Source organism: Camelina sativa, chromosome 3, assembly GCF_030686135.1.
Source record: "Camelina sativa cultivar CO46 ecotype springtype chromosome 3, ASM3068613v1".
In the NCBI taxonomy this organism is placed as follows: domain Eukaryota; kingdom Viridiplantae; phylum Streptophyta; class Magnoliopsida; order Brassicales; family Brassicaceae; genus Camelina; species Camelina sativa.
In genome coordinates, this window is record NC_141882.1 from 5,260,349 (window position 1) to 5,284,014 (window position 23,666).

The 23,666-nt window shown below is 33.8% G+C and overlaps 3 protein-coding genes and 1 pseudogene across 3 annotated transcripts; 3 read left to right on the plus strand and 1 right to left on the minus strand.

Annotated features, from left to right (window-relative positions):
- Window positions 1-1,496: 1,496 nt before the first annotated feature.
- LOC104771896 (protein DETOXIFICATION 31-like) lies at window positions 1,497-4,711 on the plus strand. The gene is made up of 8 exons (XM_010496504.3): window positions 1,497-1,998; window positions 2,392-2,933; window positions 3,033-3,119; window positions 3,522-3,578; window positions 3,694-3,932; window positions 4,108-4,226; window positions 4,330-4,416; window positions 4,497-4,711. The coding sequence occupies exons 1-8, from the start codon at window positions 1,639-1,641 to the stop codon at window positions 4,563-4,565; spliced, it is 1,560 nt and encodes a 519-aa protein (XP_010494806.1). The 5' UTR covers window positions 1,497-1,638; the 3' UTR covers window positions 4,566-4,711.
- Window positions 4,712-9,629: 4,918 nt separating this feature from the next.
- LOC104771904 (plant intracellular Ras-group-related LRR protein 3) lies at window positions 9,630-12,412 on the plus strand. The gene is made up of 3 exons (XM_087499446.1): window positions 9,630-10,486; window positions 11,320-11,486; window positions 11,564-12,412. Exons 1-3 carry the CDS (start codon window positions 9,896-9,898, stop codon window positions 12,195-12,197), a joined length of 1,392 nt encoding a protein of 463 aa, XP_087355572.1. The 5' UTR covers window positions 9,630-9,895; the 3' UTR covers window positions 12,198-12,412.
- A 3,842-nt stretch (window positions 12,413-16,254) lies between these two features.
- LOC104771914 (ethylene-responsive transcription factor ESR1 pseudogene) lies at window positions 16,255-17,295 on the plus strand (annotated as a pseudogene).
- A 3,125-nt stretch (window positions 17,296-20,420) lies between these two features.
- LOC104778701 (glutathione S-transferase T3-like) lies at window positions 20,421-21,218 on the minus strand. The gene has a single exon (XM_010503146.3). It carries the CDS (start codon window positions 21,201-21,203, stop codon window positions 20,421-20,423), a length of 783 nt encoding a protein of 260 aa, XP_010501448.3. The 5' UTR covers window positions 21,204-21,218.
- Window positions 21,219-23,666: the final 2,448 nt, after the last annotated feature.

Genomic DNA, 23,666 nt, shown 5'->3' on the forward strand with positions numbered 1-23,666 from the left:
CAATTGTTGAGTTGTGACAATTGGTAAGAAAGAACATTAAAAGCTTAAGAGTGTTTAGTTTTGAGAGAGATATTTTCTAAACATCAATAAAGAGAGCAATTCTTTATAAGCAAGTTGTGTTCTAATTTCTATATTCGCAACTCAAAAGAAAAAAATGGAGTGTTCAACATAGATAAACCTGGAAACAAAAATAAAAATTCATCCAAATCCAAAAACCTAAATTCACAACCCAAAACCCTAAAACCTAAATTCACATGAGAGCTTTTCAACCTCACATTAAACTCTATATTAGTAATACACCGTTAATAACAAACGAAATTTAGCTGAACAAAACAAGAATACATCATCATGAACAACCAATTTTTACCATAAATCCTTTCAAATTTTCAATCTTCAATTGATCAATGATTCAATATCTTTGATATCAGCTCGTGAAGTATTTATATCGAAATTGACAGAGAAGACAAACTTTGCAATCTCCCCGCTCTGGTATTGGGATATAAGACCATAACAAGTTTACATGGGCCTATTTCCAATTCACTGGGTCTCTGGTTGGCCTACAATTATCATTTATTTTATTTTTTCTACAATACAGTAGTTAACTAACTTCATTAGAATACCGTCTGAGGAATACAAAGTGGAATGTGTTTTTAAAACACAAATCCGGCTGGACTAAATCCTCCAGACACTAGCCAGTGGTAAAACAAACAACCCTGGAAACAAAGCTCATAGAGAAGCAAGACGGAAAAATGATACCGATTAAATCAAAACTCTACCGATTAAAGTCCAAAGCTCCATGGAACCATATAATCAAAGCTAATCACTACCAAAACAACTAGTGAAACCTCTGATAACGAAACAATACTACCTCCCAAGATGAGTGAACCTAGACTTCTATTCCGGCAAAAAAGAAACCAATTAAGGCATATAGTATAATCTACCCAACTTACTATATTAGCCAATTAGAATAAATTTTGTTATGTTTCCCAATCTACCACATTGATTGCTTTGCACGTAGAAGCCATATGGAGTTCACGAACCAAAGAATCTTAATGGATATAGATACACAAATTAGAAGAAATCAACTTGTAATATATTCTTCTAACGATTTATAAATTTGATTGCATTGGTTTTATTGTACGTATTGTTTCTAGCCTAGTCGTGCGATGAAATATCACAAAAGTCGTCCTTTGATTTTGTATGGCGACAGTTATACAATAATAGACGCATAAGCACACTCACAAATAAAAATTCGACTGTGAAACACTAAGTCAAAGGATTAACAACTGGTGTAAAGCTGTTCGATAAAAATAAAATTAAAAAAACTCAAGTGTGAAAAGTTGTCTTTTACCACTCTTTCCAAAAACTCCTACGTATCCAACCTAGTTATCGAACAGGCTCTGACGTGATTGAACAATGTGTGCAAAACGATTATGTAAGAAAATAAAGAGAAATCTAAATTAATATATATTTAGACCCATAGAAAACTTTTTCTCGTGTCTCTATATTTTTAAGTAAAGAAAAAGAAACTTTAAACTTCTATATAAGTCATGAATCATTGATATCTAAAGATCGCAAGATCCTCAATCTTCTCCTTACCTCTAAGCAGTCTCTCTCTATCTTTCTTGTCGTCGGAGAATGGAGAAAGACAATGACTTAAGGGATCCGTTTCTGTCGTCAACTGAGGAACTCGACCCGGCAACCCAGAAAGCATTGATGGATTATCTTGGAGTCGGGAGCAGAGCATCTTCTCTTGTCTCCTTCTCCTCTACTGCCGTCGATATCCCACCAATCTCCAACGTTGGAGACTTTGTCAGAGAGTTTAGAATTGAGTCTAAGAAGCTGTGGAAACTAGCTGGCCCTGCCATTTTCACATCGATGAGTCAATACTCTCTCGGAGCCGTCACTCAAGTTTTCGCCGGACATATTAGCACCATCGCTCTAGCCGCGGTCTCCATCGAGAATTCCGTCATCGCTGGCTTCTCCTTCGGTATCATGGTACGTTTCTACTTTGATATGTCTTCCCTGATCACATAGTTTTCCCATTCTATTTTGTATAAAGTGTATTAAAAATCTTTTTGCATTATTGAAGAACCAAAAAATTATTGAATTATATTTACTGCAAAGAGGCTGAAAAATCTTTCAAATATTGTGATATATCTACAATAAAGTTGCGTATTAGTATCTTTATAATTATTCAAAATTTTGTATCTCTTATAATTTCAAACTTTACGATAAAAATGGTGTCAGATCCTAAATATCATTTTGTTGTATGTTAGCCGTAAATATATAAAACTAGACTAATATATGAGAGTGTACTATAATAGTAATTTATATACAAATTTTAAAATTCTAGTTGTTATTATTTTTGTATATGCATGGTACGACTAGCTTGGAATGGGAAGTGCGTTGGAAACGCTATGCGGACAAGCGTTTGGAGCAGGGAAAGTATCAATGCTCGGTGTTTACTTACAACGCTCGTGGGTTATTCTAGGTGTAACCGCCCTCTTCCTTTCGCTACTCTATATCTTTGCGGCTCCAATCTTAGCCTTCATTGGCCAAACCGCTGCAATCTCGGCCGCGGCTGGAATTTTCTCCATCTACATGATCCCACAAATCTTCGCCTACGCAGTCAACTTCCCAACCGCAAAGTTTTTACAATCGCAAAGCAAAATCATGGTCATGGCAGCAATCTCCGGTGTTGTTCTCGTTTTCCACAGTTTCTTCACGTGGCTAGTCATGTGTAGGCTCGACTTGGGACTTCCCGGTTTAGCTTTAGTGCTTAACACGTCGTGGTGGTTCATCGTTGTGGCACAACTTGTGTATATCTTTAATGGTACGTGTGGAGAGGCTTGGTCTGGATTTACGTGGGAGGCTTTTCATAATTTGTGGGGGTTTGTCAAATTGTCCTTGGCCTCTGCTGTCATGCTCTGGTGAGTCCAAACCCTTTTTCCCGGTTATTTTGTGCCGACTTGATCCAACCCCATTAATTCAATGCATATTTTAAATATAAAATATATTTACATTTGTAGTTTGGAGATTTGGTATTTTATGGCACTTGTATTGTTTGCTGGATATTTGAAGAATGCTGAAGTCTCCGTAGCTGCACTCTCCATATGGTAAAACTTGCTATATCTCTTAATTAACATCTAAACTAATTAATTAAATAATATCTTCACGACATGTAAGGTTTACATGATTTGTTATTTGATTCATTTGTTTAAATTAACATCATAGAGATTCTATGAATAAGAGTAGTCCTAACGTGCGTAGTAGTAGTCTATATTTGTTGTGTCTCTGTGGCCAAATAGCCGATTTAAATATTTCACACGTTTTACAATCTAATGACGTTGCTAGCGCCGCCTGTGCCTATACTCACATGCATACAACAATCAATCACTAAATTAAAATATAGCTAGGAATTACAATAATGCATAAGTAAAATTCAAAATTATAGTACTTTTCATTGCAAATGTGGTCTAATTATTTGTTGTTCTTGATGGTGTGTAAAAAATATGAAGCATGAACATTTTGGGATGGGCAGCTATGGTTTCAGTTGGGACAAACGCAGCTGTAAGGTAAATTCTCACGTGCATGCGTCCCACACAACACGTGTGAAAGAAAACAAACTTTTTCCAACATCTACATATCTCACAACTGCCTAATAGTGCTTTTTTTTTTTTTGGTTGGCAGTGTGAGAGTGTCAAATGAGCTAGGAGCTAGCCACCCAAGAACGGCCAAGTTTTCTCTAGTTGTGGCGGTGATATTATCGACAGCGATTGGGATGTTAATAGCAGTCGTCCTACTCTTCTTCCGCAACGAGTACCCGGTTTTGTTTGTGGAAGATGAAGTAGTTAGAAATTCGGTTAGAGAACTCACGCCAATGCTTGCCTTCTGCATCGTCATAAACAATATTCAACCTGTCTTGTCTGGTAATATTTTGTTTAGTGGAGTCCAATATTATACTGGTTTTTTACATAACTTTCCAACTACAAAACCGATTAGATATGCGTGGAATGGTTGATGACACTTACTGATATACTATATGTTATAAACTTGTATGGAGTTTTATCTGATGTGGCATTATGATAAATTTTGATTACGCAGGAGTGGCTGTGGGAGCGGGATGGCAAGCGGTTGTAGCATATGTGAACATAGCATGCTATTACTTGTTTGGAGTCCCATTTGGTCTATTGTTGGGATTTAAGCTTGAATATGGAGTAATGGTAATGAAATTCACATCCTTTTTATCTAAAAATAAAACATTTATTTGGGATAGACGAAAGACCGGAGTTTTTGATGTTGTGGACACCTATATATATTGATCAGGGAATTTGGTGGGGGATGATGACCGGAACTTTTGTTCAATCCGTAGTCTTGACTTGGATGATCTGCAAAACCAATTGGGACAAAGAGGTAAGAAATCAAAACTTTATAAAACTGTATAAACAAGGATCTCACTCACCGAGTTGTTGTTCTAATCTATATATTTGTAGGCTGCGATGGCAGAGGAAAGAATAAGAGAATGGGGAGGAGTACCAGAGAAAGAGAATCTTTTGAGCTAAAAAGAGATTGTTACTTCAATTTAAGACATGTTAAAGGAGATTTAATTGCGAATCACATTTTTGTATCCGAACCTTAAAAAGGAAATTTGGTTCTCTTTTATCTTCTAGATAATAAAATGGAAGTACACAATTTTTTTTGTACACTATATCATTTTTATAAGTTGGTTACAAAATATGTTATAGATTAAATATAAGTTAGTTACAAAAAAGGTAATAGATTAATGGGTCAATTTGTGGGCTATATGAATACACTTAAAAATATTCCAAAGAATCTTCTAAAATAGAATATTCCAATGATTTATATAATTTCCAAAATAAAATCTTTAGTATTTCATGTATTGTTACAAAATATATATTGTTAGATATAAAAATATATTGTTAGGCGTAAAAAAGAATAAAATTTTGGCAATTTATCTCACTTAATCGTGATTTCCGAGATTTTATTGTGCAGTTGAAAATAAAATTTTACCTAAGCAAGAGTCATATTAAAAAAATTTCACCAAACATGTTCAAAAATTAAAATTAAAACAAACAATTAACATAACCATTTCTCATACATAAAATTACAAAATTAACAATATCTTATTATATAAAGTTTGATGTCAAAATTACTCATTAATAAAATCGTGACACATGTCAAATATATTGATAAGATGTTAACACATGTCAATTTTGTTTTTTTTTTTGTTTTTTATAAACGTAGTAGAAAAGCTAATTATATTTACAGAATTTTACATGTGTACATTATAAAAATTTTATTTTTCTAAATCAAAAAGTAAAACTAACAAAATCAATATATTTTCCATTGTATGCTAATTTATTATACGTGTTAGTTTTCAATAAAATTTTTGACATGTGTAAGCAAAAACAAAATTAATTAATCATGTACATTAATCAATAAATAATGAATAACAAAGTTAAAAAGAATAACATAAGTTAACATAATTTTAGTTATTTCAAAATTTGCAAATTTTTTAAATTTTTGTGTAAGCTTATAAATATATACACAAATTACTTTTATATATGTGTAATTTTTATTATATATTTTATAAATACAATAAATACTTTTAAAAACTGTTTAAAAATCTTAAAACCTTGTAAACCTTTTAAAAACCTTGTAAAATGTTTTAAAATAGTGGTAATCATGTCTGGTGCTTGGAGAAAGGCGTGGCAGAGCTTCGGTGTTCTTGTCAAAAGCGAGGGATTTTGGAGAACCATGAAAGATCTGGGGGAAGCCGATTACAAAATTTTTGGGCGGAAGAATGATCCCAGGGATCCAAAACCGCAGGCCGTCCAAAACTAATGTAAGTATTTTTTTTTGTGCTTCTTTTGGACGAGAGGATGGATAAAAGAAATCCGTTTGACCAATTTCCTTTTTCCAAACTTGTTTTTTCTATAATAATTATTTCTTCTTCTTGTCTCTTTATTAAAGAAAGATGCCAAAAAAAATACTACTATGTTTTAGTTTGATCGAGTGAGTTGTTTTTATTGCTTTGGAAAAAATTTCCGGGAAAGAAAACATGGTGGTTCCCCCTCCCCAATCGGAAAAAACATTCCCAAAATGGAAAAATAACATTTCGAATATGGTCCCCACCATAAGAGATACGCAGATCTCCGAGTCGGACGGACCCCTCCCTCCCTCTCACCCTAACAACAACAACCTTATTTGATCATTTTTAATCTTCTACCCTTTACTTTTTTAAATCTCCCTTTTTCATACCCATGGTTTTCTAACCAGACCCAAAAGTAAATCAAAAGGGTCAACCGGTCAGATCAGTTCAACCACCGGTTTTTCTCGGGTTTTTAAAGGATAATAACTAATCCACGACGACCACATATATATATATATATATATAAAAACATACTTAATATTGTTTTTGTGTGTTTACGAATAGTTTTAATTTCTTGTAGGGAATCTCTCTCTCTCTCATATATTTATATAGCTTTTGGGTGTATACTTGTTTCCTAATTTAATTAACTACTGTACGTAGCTAGTAAGTAGTAATCATTCTATTAATCTAATCAATCAGTAATATTATCTAAAAATACGCTACTATTACTACCAGCTACATAGCCAGTAATATAATCTTTACAAGCAAGCACAATGTATATAGCAATGTTTACATCTCCCTAGCTTGGTACTGTTGATTATTAAACTTTTTCAATCCAAACACCATTTAAGTCTATGATAGATAATCTTTTAATTAATTGTCAAAAAAATGCGGTACTATATTAATAAGAGTAATAATAGCCTAGTAGGGGATGTTTGTTTGTGCCTGTATTGGCCGACCTTAATTTTATGCAGGGAATTAAAAGTATATATAGCTTTTCTTCGGTTCATATTTGTTTCTTTCATCAACTAGTACTTGTAAATAAGACGTACGGACAATTTTCTTTCTTGTTTTGTTTTAACTAGTACTAGTATAGTAGTGTATATATGTTTTAGTTATGAGACTAATATTAGCAGCTGTAGTTATAACGGTAAGAGTCGATTGATTACTTTAGTAAAAAATACTAAAACAAACTCAGATCCATTAATGTGGACTTTATTTTACATCGTATGTATCATTTGGTTTAGGTAATAGTAGTATGTGGAAGTCATTATTGCTGTTTGCTGAGCTAATTCGTAGTCTTATAAATATAATCTGTTGGAAGATTAAAATGTAATGACACGTGGGTGACGAAGGACACCAACTGGAAGTGGAAACATTTTCTCATACACTCATCTTAATTAGTACTTTTTTTGGAACATTAAGCTAAGATTTTCTTTACATTTTCATAAAACATAATGTATAAGTATCATATAATGTAAAAAAAATTAAAATTATTGATGATAAAGATCACTAAATCACTCTATTGTCTGTTTTAAAAAAAATAAAAATCACTATATCATGGTTTTGGAAGTATCACTAAATCGCTGTATTTATGTTTTAAAAAAAAAATAAAGATCACTAAATCACTGGATTGTATGTTTATAAATCACTCTATTTATGTTTTTCTATTAAACATCACTAAATCACTTTATCTGCTGTAGATATTGGTCGTCAATGAATTTATGTATTGGTGGTCATCATGAATCATGGATTATACGACCCAAATCCTCAAACAAATTTCCAATGCCTTGTTGAGCCGGTTCAAATTAAACCAGTTGTCTTTATCCTTCTCTGTTTCCATAATTTGGCTAAAACATACATTCAATTCCGGTATATGACATACCGGGTGAATTTGAACTAGGTGAAAATTTTGATTAAAAAGGTCAATATTCTTGTTTTGAAAACATAATGAATTAATACATCTATCTCTGGTTTGTTTTCTTGCTAATCCACAGGATCACACGTAAGGAAGCTTAAAAAGGAACCTTATGCGTTTTTTTTGTGTGGACCGTTGGATCGATACCGTGATTGATCGAGATATTGACCTGTTGGATCGGTGATGTATTTCTTCTTTATCCATTGTTGTCTTTGTTTGATTAGGATAGGTGAATTTATGTAGGACGACTTAGTGTAATGTTCTAGTTTCGGCTTTATGCATGGGAAAAGTACGAAAACTATTTTTGATGATAGTCTTTGAGTCAAAATGTTTTTATTTGATTGTTTAATATTCTTGTAGTCAAACTTTGAATCGCATATTTAACAAAAAAAAAAAAAAAAAAGATTTAAAATAACGTAACAGTAAAAAAATGAAAGGGGAAAGAAAACTATAGGACTTAAATGATAATTTTCTTTTCTTTTGGTTCGTCTTGTCTGTCACCTAGAGTTGATGCGGGAGATACATATTGGCATGGTTTTGGGATGAACAGACAATTCTGACAACAGAATGAGAGAGAGAGAGAGGGTTGTTTTATCGAAAAGAACACCATCACATCCTACATGCCACAGATTTGATTTGCTTTTTGTTCATACTATAATAAATATTAAATAGGTACATGTATATCATCAACTCTATGAAATCTTTGAGCAAAATAGTTGTTGGATACGACATACGAGGAAAGAAGCAAAGAAGCAACTTCATTTTCCAATTCCTATAAATAGAGGACCTTTTGTGAAATACTCACTTTTTACAAAAGGCTATGCTGGAATTATTATTTTCCATAATTAACTTAATAACTTGTACCTTTTGTGTAAAACCACACACAATTCTGTTATTTAAAACCAAATTTTTTCTTCTTTTCAAAATTTAAAAATATCTGACATCAGACAAATTTTCTATATAAGTGTAACATTATATTTGGACCTCTACAATATATACATATATATAGGTCTATTACTGAAATGTTCCACTGCCACAGACTAAAAAACCAATCTTCCAACGTTTCATATTGGCAAGCAAGTTGCTCTGATCTTTGACCGACTGAAAAAAAGAAACGTGTACATAGTTTGGTTAATTGTCAATCGGACGGCTGAGACACGTAACACGTTACTCTAATCCAGATATACAAAAAGAAGAAAAAAAAAAACAGCAACAACGGGATTGTGTATGTAATAATCATATTCTTTTTGTTTTTTTCGACTTTTATATCAGTATACTATCATATTAGAACCGAGTCTTAATAAAAATTCTTAATGAGACATTAGCACAGAAGTTGCTGAGTAGATTCACAAACCCCATGCCCACTTGCCGACATCCAAGATCAGTATTTGTTCAAATTATTTTGTTTTCATCATAAAATGATTAGCAGATTCAAGTTCAACACTGTGAAGTGAAATCAAATATTGTATTGAGAGCCACACAAAGATCAAGATTCAAGAGACATTTATAAAATCATCAATTAGGTTAAGACAGGTTAAAATAAAGAATAGCGTCAAGTAATCAATCTCTAGGGTTTTTTTACGCGGCAAGTAATAACGGGTTTACTATTGGGCCTGATTCTGAAGAAAGCTCGGACCAGTAAGAGCGAGAAGAATCCGGTTCCGGTTTTCAACCGACCAAAACCGAAATTAAAATCTACTGAATTTGGTTTATGGTCCAATATTTTTAATAGGAATAAAAAGATCTAATAAAGATTAAAAATTTAGCACAATGAGTGAAATATATAATAAATTAAATACATTTGGAAATTGTGTTATCCTAGGAAATATGTATTCACAAAAAGAGTAAATCATTATCTCTATCTGATTTTATATGATTTTTTCAATCAACTTTTCTTTTTTTCTAAATAAATCATTGTGTAATTATCTTTTAAGGTTTCAATTAATAATTATAAAATATATATCTTACCAAATTTTAATGCTATTAATTCAATTCTTCCTTCACTCTGTTTCACTTATTAAGTTTGTGTTTCTATCAGACCTTCGATCTCAATAAGCTCTCATCATCAATCTCATAGAACCATGGATCATGATCTAGAGATCTTTCCTTTACTCTCCTACGTACTCCACCACTCCGATCCCGCTTCACACGCACCACCGTCTCAAACGATTCAGCAATCTCTAGCGAGTCGTTACCCTCTTCTCACCAATCCTCATGTAATCTCCTCGCTGATCGAATCGATTCCCAGTACAATCACGCAGACCCTTTTCGTATTCGGCTCTCTCGGGCCACGCCCTGATCCTTCAGCTGTCTCTGCTGCTCGCTCTAAGATCGTTGCGATCCGAGAGAACGATTCGTTGTCTCCGGAGGATGCGGCTAAGGAAGAAGAGGTTTACGCTACGGTTGTCAAGTTGGAGGAAGTTCACGAGGGATACGAGAAGCTGTTGAGGGATTTGGAGGAGGAGCTTAGTAGGGTTTATGGTTCGGCTGTTGAGTCGTTGAACGGTAGGGATGAAGTGAATGAGGAGGTTTTAGCTGTGATTAAGGAAGCTAAAGATTGTGGAGTCGTTGAAAGGATCGATCTTTCTGATCGTCAGCTTAAGCTTATTCCAGATGCTTTAGGGAAGATCGTTGGTTTGGTTTCCTTGGATCTCTCTCGCAATGATCTCAAGGTAATGACCCCCGAGACTTTGATTCGTTTCTACATGAATGTTGGTGTGTTTAGTTTCGAAAAATTTGGTCTTTTTGCCGTAACTCATTAGAATGGTCTCGATTAGAGCTTCAATGGCTTCACGAATCTCAATGAACTCTCTGATTCATTGAGGTTGTATTCTGTTAGGGGAAAAATCATGTAACTTTCGATGTCTTAAGTTTTAGAATTTGGAATGTGACTGGCTTTAGCTTATGAAGCTTGATATATGTGTGAAGCTTAGAACTATTTGGTCGACGGTCATATAAAGAATTGCAGATAACTCCTGATTCTGGTGATCCAATTGCTATCCCGTTTAGATGTCTGTGAAGCTTTATCTTTTTAAGTGATTGATAATCTGATGAAGAGATCTTGGTTGAAGTCTTTTTTTTTTTTTGCGTCGTCTCTGGTAGTAGCGAAAGCAGTTTTTTTCTTTTTACAGAAAAATTTGGTCTTTTTGCCATAACTCATAAAAATACTCTCGATTAGAGCTTCAATGGCCTCATGAATCTAAACTAGTTCTCTGATTGGTAGAGGTTGTGTTCTGTGAAGGGTGAAAATCATGAAACTTTGGCTTATAAATCTTGATGTATCTGTGAAACTTGATTAATCATTGGAACTATTTTGGTCGATGATCATATAAAGAATTGCACGTAACTCCTGATTCTGGTGATCCGATTGCTTTCTTTAAGAGCTTAGATGTCTGTATATCTTTTTCTTTAAATGATTGATAATCTGATGAAGAGATCTTGGTTGGAGTCATTTTGTTTGCGGTCGTCTCTGGTAGTAGCTAAAGCTGTTTTATTCTTTTTGCAGCTCCTACCTGATACAATCTCAGAACTCGAGAAGCTAGAGGAGCTAGATTTATCTTCAAACTCACTCAGGTCTCTTCCCGACTCTATCGGGCTATTACTTAACCTGAGGATCTTAAATGTGACGGGGAACAAGCTAACTTCACTCCCAGAAAGCATTGCCCAGTGCAGGTTTTTGTTCTCAAACATTTTGTTCATGTTTAGCATATTATCCAATTCTGAGGAGATATATGTTCTTGCAATTTTAGGTCATTAGTGGAGTTAGATGCAAGCTTCAACAACTTGACTTCTTTGCCTGCAAACATTGGATACGGATTACTCAATCTCGAGAGGCTATCGATCCAACTGAACAAAATCCGTTTCTTCCCCAATTCCATATGCGAGATGCGTTCTCTAAGATATCTAGATGCACACATGAACCAAATCCACGCCCTTCCAGTCGCTATAGGGAGACTCACAAACCTCGAAGTCATGAACTTGAGCAGCAACTTCAGCGACTTGACTGAACTTCCTGACACCATCTCTGATTTAGCTAACCTAAGGGAGCTAGATCTCAGCAATAACCAGATCAGAGTCTTGCCTGACTCGTTTTTCAGGCTAGAGAAGCTGGAGAAACTGAACTTGGACCAGAACCCACTGGAGTTTCCTCCACAAAAGATAGTTAACCAAAGCGTTGGATCGGTTCGAGAGTTCATGAGAAAGAGATGGGAGGAGATGGTCGAGGAAGAGCAACTGAGGAGTGTGATTGAAGCTGAGAAGCAACAAGGAGGAGCAACAGGTTGGCTCTCATGGGGAAGCTCCATTGTTACTAGCCTTTTTTCTGGAGGTACACCACATAGTGGTGTAGCTAAGAAAGACTCGTTTCTGGATCAACAACTCTAAATATTTTACTTTTGTTGTTGGCTTGAGGTTTCTTTGATGACTTCCTCTAGTTTTTGTTTTCTTGGACATCAGACTTCATCTAGTTTTAAAAGAGTCCGTAGAGTGTGTTGACTTTGCTGTGACTAAATGGGCTCCCCGTAACCCTTTTTAGGCCCAATTTGAAGTCGTTGTTTGGGTAACAGTAAACCTTTATTTAATGTACCTTTCTTATCTTATTGACCCATCCATATATGGAAAAAAAAATCTTATAAACAAACTAGACATCATATTTTTTATTCATTTTGATAAAATAGAATTATTCGTATGCACTGTACGTTTAAAATATTAAATACAGTATATTCCAAAGACACTTGTGAGACAAAAGCTGTTGAAGAACATCTAGTTACAGGAAAAAGGAATGATGAATCTTGGGACTAGGGTTTCTACATTAATGCACCAATAATAATAAAGAGACAAATTAGGAGTGATAATTTGTTTGTTCTCATTTAATATCTGCCAGTTTCTTGTTTGCTAATGGTTTAATGGGTGTACATTGTATATGCAATACATATGAATCTGACCCTAAGATAATAGAGGTAGAGAGATTAGGAGACAAACTGATCAGAACCAAAAAAAAGTACTGATCTTACTCTCTCTCTGAGTTTGGCAGATCATTTGCTCCTCTCCCCTTCTTTTTTTTTTCCTAAACAGCACATCAACTTAAAAACAACCTATCAAACGTAATAGTTGTGGTATAAATGAAGAAACCGTATATTTACATTCAAATTATACAAAAAAACATTTTTTTTAATTAATTATAACAGAAACACTTGTATAACCGTACATTTATATAATTAATCAGTACATTTATATAACCAGTTTTACAAAGCCTTTAAAAGTAATTTTTAAAATATGTGTTGTTTAAAAAAATAAAAAGTAAGCTTAAAATTAGCTCCATAATCAATGCGTAAGTTTATATAGACTAGGACCCATCGCTAATGTAATTACTCTTCAAACATTTATAAGTTTGGTATATCTTCTCGATTGTCTAAACGAAACGTGCACATACTATTTAATAGTAGCAATGATATTTATGATGTTAACACTAATTGACAAAAAAGGAATGAACTAGTGGTTAAGTTACTTTTCAGACTAAACATCACTTACTTATCAACTTCTCAGACGTTAAATAGTTAAAAGTGAACCTCCGCTTAAGTTTACGTAAGCCAAATTATGTAGTTGTGTTGTTATAAGTTATAACTCGTTTTTAAGTATTTATTCGCATACTAAGAGAAAATCATGTCAAGTCGAAATTGGTTACCCATTTTTTCAACAATTCAAAAGTTTAGTTTTCAATCGGAAATATACATTTTACTCATCAGAGAGTGTGGATGCATTTAATGATATTTCGCCCAAATTTCTTTATTGTATATAATGAGAAGCCAAAAAAATAATTTCTTCGTTTTAAAATATAAGATGTTTTGGCTAAAAGCACGCATAATAAAGAATATCTATTTTTAAAAAGTTTAACCAATCAAAAACAGGTATAAAACAATTAATAAAAAAATATGAAATTAATCTAAAAGTTGTTTTTAATATATATTATATTATAAAACAAACCAAAACCTCTAAAATATTTTCTATTTTGAAACAAAAAAATTATTGATCAGTTAAGCAATAAAATAAATACTAGTATAGAATATTTTAGAAAATGCAGATAGTCAAATCAAAGAGTAATAATTATGTAACGCATGGGTGCGCAGGGTCCACATCATAGGGGGCAAAATGATGAGAATGATCTTTTCTGATGTCCCAAAAGGTCACTCACTTTTAACGGGATTTGTTTCTAACCTATTTTGTATCTCACATTTTAAACTCGAAAAAAAAACTATCTAAAATATAGTAGAAGGTTATATAGATGGAACTCAAATTTTGATTTAGAATTCTATATAATGTCGCGAAACGATCGTTATTTTATGAAAAAAATAAAAGATATATAGTAAATTTAAACTCATTTTAGATATATAGTAAATTAGTAACATTTTAGCATGGATTATAATTGTTCTTGGAAGGATCAAGAAAGGTTGAAGAAGTAAAGTCCGTTTTTCAAGGAGAAAAATTGATTGATTGAATTTTTGGAGTTTTGATATTTTTGACAAATCTCTTTCTTTGTCGTTACAAAATCTCCTTTTTCTCGACCCACCATTTACTCCCCTTAGCTCCTTCAAAAATCTATCAAATCATACTTTTGTGATTAGTTACACTATAAAAACCAAAAGTACTTTATAGTTTATACTAATCGAAAAGCACACTTTTTCGTAGCAAATATGTTATGGTGTGCCATGCGGTGTAAACATGCAGCAATTATATACTATACTGTATAGAGATTTCTATTTCTATTTAATGATTACATATTAAATTTTGAATATAACACAATAAGAATACTAGTCCAAATAACGAAGTTATCATATAAGTTTCCTTTTTTTTGTTTTATATGTGTAAATATTTTATATATTGATACTAGTAACATGTTTTGTTAAACTTAGTAAATCCAAACAGAATAGAAAAACCACTCATGTTGAGATATGTAGATTGAGAATGTTTGATTATAAACAACTGGTTCAGTACGTTTGACTCCCACTAATCTGATTAGGTTGGTATAAAATGATATTTCGTGCCCACCCCGAAATTGCAACCTGCAAAGTATTTTAAGTTAACCTGCTTAGGTTTTTAAAGATAAATACATTGAAGAGATTAACTCAGAACACGAGCGATCGTAATAACTGACTTCTTGACATTGGAAATCACATAGATATTTGCTTAGGACTGAGCTGGAAACCCAAAGTCTTTAGTTCCCAAAATTTTTGAAGAATCTCTCAGTGATCATTTATTGTCCAATTCCAACAAATCCTTTTATGGTTTCTACCATATACTAGTAATGTACAAGTATACAACTAGTATTTAATATAATAGTAGTAGTTATGATATTTATTAACTCAACCTGCCCCAGACAAATTCTTATACTCCATCAAGCATGGATATTGTTATTATTGTATGCAATAGTGCAGTACTATTTAAGATCTTCCATACGGGTTTAACTTAAGAGTTGTAACATTTCAGCACAATGCAAAAGGTTATCAAATTAAGTCCTATTATGAGTTTAATTATGACTAAGCTATATACATTCAAATTTTAATAATATTTCAACGCCTAAATTTAGTAAAAGAAATAATGGCAGAAGCAATAAATAAAAAGCAAGCTTCTGAATTCTGTCTCATACATGAAATATATATATGTCTCGTACATACGTTTAGACATACATGAAATGCCCTCTTCGTACAATAATACACACACACGTGTCAGATACACACTGAAGTGTTTCTACGCATATCTTGTGTTCCATAATTTATCTGTACCTTTACAAAATCAGTAATTTTGTTCTCGATCTCGACATCAACGATATTACTGTGTGTTGTAAATTTGTAATCATTTAGTACTAAACATTAAACAAAAACACACTTTCAAAAGGATTATTATAATTGGTAGGCTAGGAAATGGTGGGTTTTCCTTTTACTAATCATACAATAATAATGTGAATACGTTTAACATGTGTGAAAACTTTGTTGGTCGATCGATTGTAAACGTTTTACAAACAATAATAATGTGGTGGTTTCTATTGCCACTTGCATCATCATCATACAAAACCACGAAAATTTAGATTCCTTATATGAGTATAATAACATCATATTTGAATGTGATATCTTAGTTTCTAGCACAATTGAATCAAACATCATGTGAAGGTTAAAAATTAAGGTAAGCAAGTAGACCAATTTATAAGTAATTACTCAAATCAAGTTTTAAGTCTCAACTCCAAAGTTTTCATCAAGATATCTACTGGTATTTGTTAACTTATATAGTATAAATTATCGTCCTACATTGTTTTATAACAACTTCACTACAATAAATTAATAACACTATATATGAAAGAAAAAAAGAATAAAGAATAAAAAATTTATGTACCTATAAATACAGTAGATAGAAGAAGCTCAGTCTCCTTCAAAGTGCCAACCACCAAAGATTTCACATTTCTCCTCTAAACAAACCCTAGAAACCAAAAATGGAAGAAGCCCTAAGGAACTTCCACGGAACCAACGAAACCGACCCAATTAATCCTTTCACAAGAAACTTCACGTCCGCTACATCTTCATCTGTTAACCGCAAGAAGTCTTCAAAGGATACAACAGTCACCGTATCCGGAGCCAGTAGCAGCACGACGAGGTACCGCGGCGTTCGACGGAGACCATGGGGAAGATATGCGGCGGAGATACGTGACCCGATATCCAAGGAAAGACGGTGGCTCGGAACATTCGACACGGCTGAAGAAGCAGCTTGTGCATACGACTCCGCGGCTCGTGCCTTTCGTGGAGCTAAGGCTCGTACTAACTTTATTTATCCGACGGCTGTTATGGTTCCTGAGCCAAGATTCTCTTTCTCTACCAAGAAATCTATGCCGTCCGTTCGTTTTCCTATTCCGTCTCTACCGTTAGATCACTCTACACATGAGTTTTACGGTGGATCGGCGCCACAACAGAACATTAACACTCAGTCAATCTTCTTACGCGACCCTTCGTGTTCCTCTCGTAAAGCGTCAACGTTTAGCAACTCCTTCAACGGCTCGTCTTCTTCTTACTCCACACCTAAAACGGCGTCCATTACGTCTTCCGAAAACGAAAACTACGAGTCGTTTTTCCCTGAAGAGTCCTCTGATTCTGGTCTATTACAAGAAGTCGTTCAAGAGTTCATGAAGAAAAATCGCGGCACTCCTCCGCCACCGCCGCCAACACCACTTCCGGTGAGCAGCCATTACGAGAACTCCGGTGATTTCTCTGCTCGCACTATCTACTCGGACAATATGTTTCAAGAGACGAATGAGGCTCTAACGTCGAAACTAGATCGCTACGGGAATTTCCAAGGTAACGACTCCGGTTATTTCGACGGCGTGAGCGCCGCCGTAGACGGTGGCTTAACTTATGGATCGAACGAGTGGGCGTATCAGGAAATGTTGATGTACGGAACTCAGTTAGGCTGTACTTGCCGGAGATCGTGGGGTTAGCTAGCTAGAGATATCCATATTCCATAATGATTATGTTTTGTTCAGTTTTGGTACTTTCTAAATAGTTTAATGTTTCTATCTTTCCCAATGTTGGATATATTAACTAAAAAAAAAGGTTTAAGTTGTACTATTCCGTCTATTCGCTAGTACTATAAATTATGTTATTGAAAAATTATATTCAAGTTTTAGAATTGAACATTTGAACTTTACCTTTATGGGTTTAATTTATTTCCATGGGCTTTTAAAAGCTTATATCAGCGTCTTCGAATATTTTGATCTTTCAAGTTTATTCTTCTGGTCTGCGTGTGTGTGGAAAAAGTTACTGAGAATACAAGTTTGAAAAGGTCATTTAGTATAAATTATGCTATGTACTCATCAAAAGGAAAATATAGTTAATGTACGTGTAATGATTTAACTACTATCATATGGTAGAATTTTGTTAAGAAGTAATCGTTTGCTTAACCTAAGCGATCTAGCTTATTACTAATAGAACTACGATTCAGAAGGATAGACAAATTCCTATGTTCAGCAATGTTGGCATCGACCCATTTAAAGTGTGAATCTGCAGATGAAAAAGTGATATCCTTACATTTATTTGTTTGTAGTCTGAAAAGTGAACTCTCGTTCGCACAAAAGGCAGTGTTTGTCTCTGTCTTCTCCAACTTTTTCGTGCTCTCTTCATTCTATCACCAAAGATAATAATAAGGGCCCCTAATAATAAAGGTCAAGAACTTTAATACTGACTGATGCCAAAATAATTCAAATGATTAAATTATTACATAATTTTCCCACACGTTTATTAATAAAAAAATAATTACTTTAGAATAAACTGACAATATACTAGATGCAGAAAAAACAAAAACAAAATGAGTTTGGTTTATTGTGAATATATGATAAAATGCAATACTTTTTTTGCGGTGTATTTTTTGTTTATTGCGTCGATGACTCGATCTACGCCACATTTTTATATGTGGATGAAAGTTAGTAGTATACAACTAAAACAACAAAATGGTGCCAAACTAAATAAAGGTACGTTACAAGAATGGTCTCAATATCTTGATTTTGGACACACACCCTAACATATACTCCCTCTGTTTTAAAATATAAAATGTTTTGAGTGAAAGCACACAGATTAATAAATAACTATTTTAAAAAAGTTCAACCAATCATAAACAAAACTGCATAAAATAAATAATAAAAAATAAAAAAGTAATCTTAAAAGTTACTTAAAAAGTTGAAAACATCTTATATTATAAAACAAAAAAATACCTCTAAAACATCCTATATTATGAAACAGAGAGAGTATTACAATTAAAAAAAAAATTACAATTTAATTTTAATGTCTCATATAACTAGACAACTTAGATATTATTGTTAGGTGCTAACTTTATATATCTCAACTAATTAGAGTGAACTTATACTAGGGCATAGATCATTAAAGGGTGATGGTGAAATTGTCTCAAGATAAAGGCGCAAGGCTAGGGTTAAGACTTAAGATGTATTTGTAAAACACTTAAAGTTAATATTCGGTAAGTGATTGTACATAGATATCATATGTATCAGCTATCAAAGTAGGATTGGGAAAATATCCGACATTCGAAATCCAAATCGTTCACGTACCGTAATGATTCTACATTGATTAAAAGCACGTATGTATGAATCCACCTATTGTATGAGAGCATGGGCATTGGTGTTTCTTTGTTTTTAGTCCCCCAAATTTAATAGTATTATTTTGAAAGGTTCTTATTTTTAGTATGAGTATTAGTGTCTATTTGTATTTGATCCCTTAAATAAAATAATAATATTTTCAAAATTTAAACATTAATTATTTAAAGTTTAAAAACAAAAACATACAATTAAGACATTAAAACACAGGAAACATAAAACATAAAAACATCAAAAGAAAAATAAACATTTTATTTAAGTCATAGAAATTTTAAAATTAATCTTCATTATCCAGAAGATGTCCAAAGTTAGTCCAAATATGCTCAATCAAATCATGTTTTAGTTGGTCATGGGCTTGTTTATCCCGAAGTCTTGTTTGACGAGTAATCGTAGTGCTGATATTTGACCCACACCGGCAGCACCAACGGTATATGTTTGATACACATGTTCTCCGTGTTGAAATTCAGAAACAATATTTTGGTAACTGTATGTATATCGTTCATCTTCGACAATCATATTATGGAGTATTATGCATGATCTTATAACATTTGCCATTTTGTATTTATCCCATAAACGAGACGGATTTTTAATAACGGCGAATCTAGCTTGCAAGACTCCAAATGCACGCTCAACATCTTTCCGCACAGCTTCTTGTTTTTTAGAAAAGAGATAATTTTTCATACCTTGTGGTGGTCAGAAAGATTGAATAAAAGTGGCCCAAGTTGGTAGTGATAATGATCATCATCTCCTTGGTAGTGATAATGGTTTGAAGATGATCCCATTTCAAGAGAAAGGAAGAAATAACTTGTATTGAAGAGAAAGGAAGAAATAACTTGTGAATGTTTTGTTGCTTTGATATTGTTTGGTGTGAATGTTTTGTTGCTTTGATATGGTCGCATATATATATAGTTTGGTGTGAATGTCTTGTGAATGTTTTATCACCCGTGATATTAAATAAGCTGCCAACTCGTGAGTCTATAGTGAGCACCCGTGAGCCTCAACTCGTGAGTCTATAGTGTAAAGAGAAAATTAGATAACAAAACAACAAGTACCTGTGAGCCTCAAAAACATAGCAAAGAGAAAGCCATTACAAAACAGAAAATTAGATTATCCAAACAAACATCCGAGTAATTACATTACATGAACACCCTAACAAAATGTCTCCAATCTGATTTAAGTAGAGATGAACAAGATACATAGAAGACCTGCGAAAATAGCCATGAAAAAGCAGGTTAGACATAGAACAAACGTTAATAAGAAGTCACAATCTGATTAATAGAACAAACATTAAAAAGAAGTCACAATCCAAAAGCCGAGTCAATAGAACATGAAATAGACTTATATAAATTCAGATTAAAACATGGAATACAAAAGCCGAGTTACTAGAACATGAAATACAAATCAAACAGGAAATACAATGCATAGAAATAGAACAAGAAATACAAACAACAAACACATAGTTAATATCAGAAATACTGGGATACTATCTTGTTCATGATAACTTCTTCACTCGCATTCAAGGGTTCCTTTTTGGCTAAGAGAGTGTCTAGGATGGCCAGATATTGTAGTTTCTCCTTTTCAGCCAATTCCTCTTTCTTGACATCCCACATGCTCTTATACTCAGCAAGAGTCTTCACGTTTGTGGACTGAGCATTGTTCCTCTTTGGCTTCGGAGCCTTGATCCCTTCTGGCCTTGTCTCATAGTCCTCAACATTGGAGCTTGATGATTGTGAACCTTCAGCAGCTGGTTTCCTCTTTGTTGCATGCTGAGATGGGGGCGTGTTAATAGTGTTAAGGCTGAGCCATTTCTGCTCAAACCTTAACAAACACCAACAATGTTCAAGGGTAAACCTCTTCTTATGGTCAGCGAAATAGATATCTTGTGCATTCTTTAAGATATCATTTTCAGAATGACCAGAGCTGTTCAGTCTCTCTGCAGCTGCGAATGCCGCAGAAAACTTGTTAGTTTGGTCATTTATCTTGTGCCAACGCTGCTTGCAATGTGTCACCCACATCTGTTCACCACCATTTCTAGCATGAGGAGAGTCAGCATAGTATCGGCTAATCCTTTGCCAGAAGCTTCTTTTCTTTTGTTGATTTGCAACTATGGCATCCTTTGAAGTGTTGAGCCATGCGGAGATCAAGACTTCATCATCAGCAGGTGCCCATGTCTTTCTCTCCTTTCGCTCCAATGGTGTTTCTTGAGAAAGAGTTGGCGCCTCAGAAGGTTGGGAGCTGTGCGGAGGCATTTGTGAGCTGCTCTGTCCAGAAGGTGGATAACTTTCCCAACGAAAGTTTTCATTTATACCACCTTCTTCTTGACTGTTAAGCAGGTTTAAGTAAGAAGAAGACTGATAAAATGGATTTGTAGAATCCATATGAAGAATCTTAGAGAATGAGTAGAGAAGAGAAGGGATTAGATAAGAGAATGGAAAAGATAAGAGAAGCGAGTAGAACTGAAAGAGATTTATGATGGAAGAAGAAGGTTAAAAGGGGTTTATGATTGGGGTTTAGTAGGTTAAAAGGTAACTTGCAATAAGTAACAAAACATAATGAGCTAACAACCAAAGTCTAATCACAATATATGACAAGAACACTTCACAAAAGCATTCAATTTATGTGACTAAACAAGAAACTATGAACAAACCAGACCATATCAAAAGCATTCATTACACAGCAAGCATATCAATTAACTAGGCTATTTAACTAGACATTACTAGTCTCTTTCCCTAGTTCGTATGACCTAGTTCGTATGAGTTACACAGCAAGCATAGAGTTTGTATATACCTATAAGCCTTTAACATTTAATAGAGTTTGTATATACCTTTGACTGGCTGATTGTTGCTACTTCTTCTGTGATTTCTCGTTATGTGAGGCTTTCTTTAGGTGACGCTGAGGAAACTCATAAACAACAAACAAGTGCAATGTTAAACTCGGTTTAACATAAAAGAATCCGGTTTCACAACAACTAAGCGCAATGTTAAAACTCGTTTTTATTCAAAAAAACTGACAACAATCTTAGAGCCAAAGCCAAAAACATTCTGAGACTCAACTAGCTAAACCCAGAAACATATTCCAAAAACAAAATTCGAACCAAAACTGAGACACTCCACTTGCGCAACCCAAAACATATTCCGAAACTCTAAATCGAAACTAAAATCAGAGAGAACATATACATAAACACATGTAGTCAACAATAGAATCAAAACTCAGAACAAATCTATCAAATCACATAAACAATTGCCCTAAACCCTAAAAAGATAATACATCAAAAAAACTAAATCATCTACCATCGGAAACGAAGTTGGAACACAAACCTCTTTCAATTGCAATCGGCGTGAGGAAATTGACGGCAGATTTGCCTTTGCTTCAGCCAATTTTTAAGGAGATCGACCTTCGGAATCAAATCGCCGTCAAGAGAGAGAGAGTAAAGAAAGAGAGACGGAGAGAAAACAAATGACTCGAAACCACGATTTTTTCGGTTCACCCTACCCAAACAACCTATTACATGCCGTCACGTGTTATAAAGGACAGACGAAAATACGTCCCGTTTGTGGATACGTTTCTTTCATAATTCATTCATTTCGATTTAAAATTAAAATTTTAATTATGTGGGACGGACTCAAAGTACGCTGATACACATGCTCACAGCTCCACAGCGATAGCATAGAACTATAATAGTTAAACCGCAAAATTTCTCTCCACAACAATTGAAACATGGGTCGCAAAAGACTAGGCCCACTTTGAACTCAGATTTTAGACCCATTATCAGATTCACATCCGAAAACTGGCATTCTTGGACACTTGATTGCTCATTGCTGAATTTACGTCGGCTAATTGCTGTGATATACATCATTATGTTAATCTTATATAATCTATATGATCCTGAAATACTTAACGGTTGTTTACTATATACTGTAGTTTGTAAACTCGATGTATGAAAGTGTAGTAACATTTCTTAGCAAAATTAAATTTACCCTGTTTTCCTTCCTCTTCTTAATTCATAGTTAATTTCCCCGACTATACTTAATTATGTGTCATTGAGTGGTGTAAAAAGCCTTTAGATGATCATCATCATTCACACAAGTTGGCTTTGTGAGTTTGTGACTTGTGACGTATCAGCCATTGAAAACCTCTAAATTTATTAGTGGGAGACCTTAAAAAATCAAGTCAACGACGACTAATCCAACACAACGTAACACGTTAACGTATGCAATGCAACTTTAGGGGTCTTATCAACGCATCACTGTTTCCTTTATAATGTTGAGAAGAAAACGTTAAAAACAAAATCAAATTGCGAACACATGTAAATTATCTCTTCCCTAAAAGCGCCTCAACGTTCGTTTTCATATTCCCCTGTCGAACATTAATACTCATACGTATATTCCAACAACTTGTCACTACAGAAACTGAGAAATCATATTTTTTCTAAACCTTTCATTTTTTTGGGGGGTCCAAGTTAAAAGAGTTAGATAAGATAATATGAATAAGAGAAGTCAGAAACGATTTCTCAAAATGATCCTATAAGTGAACGACCTTATATAATTGTATAAGTCAATGTATCGCCGACCTAATATCTAACACAAGTCACGATGATCGAGTGGCTTTTGTTTTACAGATTTTATACACAATCATTGAATCATATTGTCTTCATTAACATTAAATAACTCTTTGTTAAAAAGAATTGTTGTTACTACTACTACACATGAAAT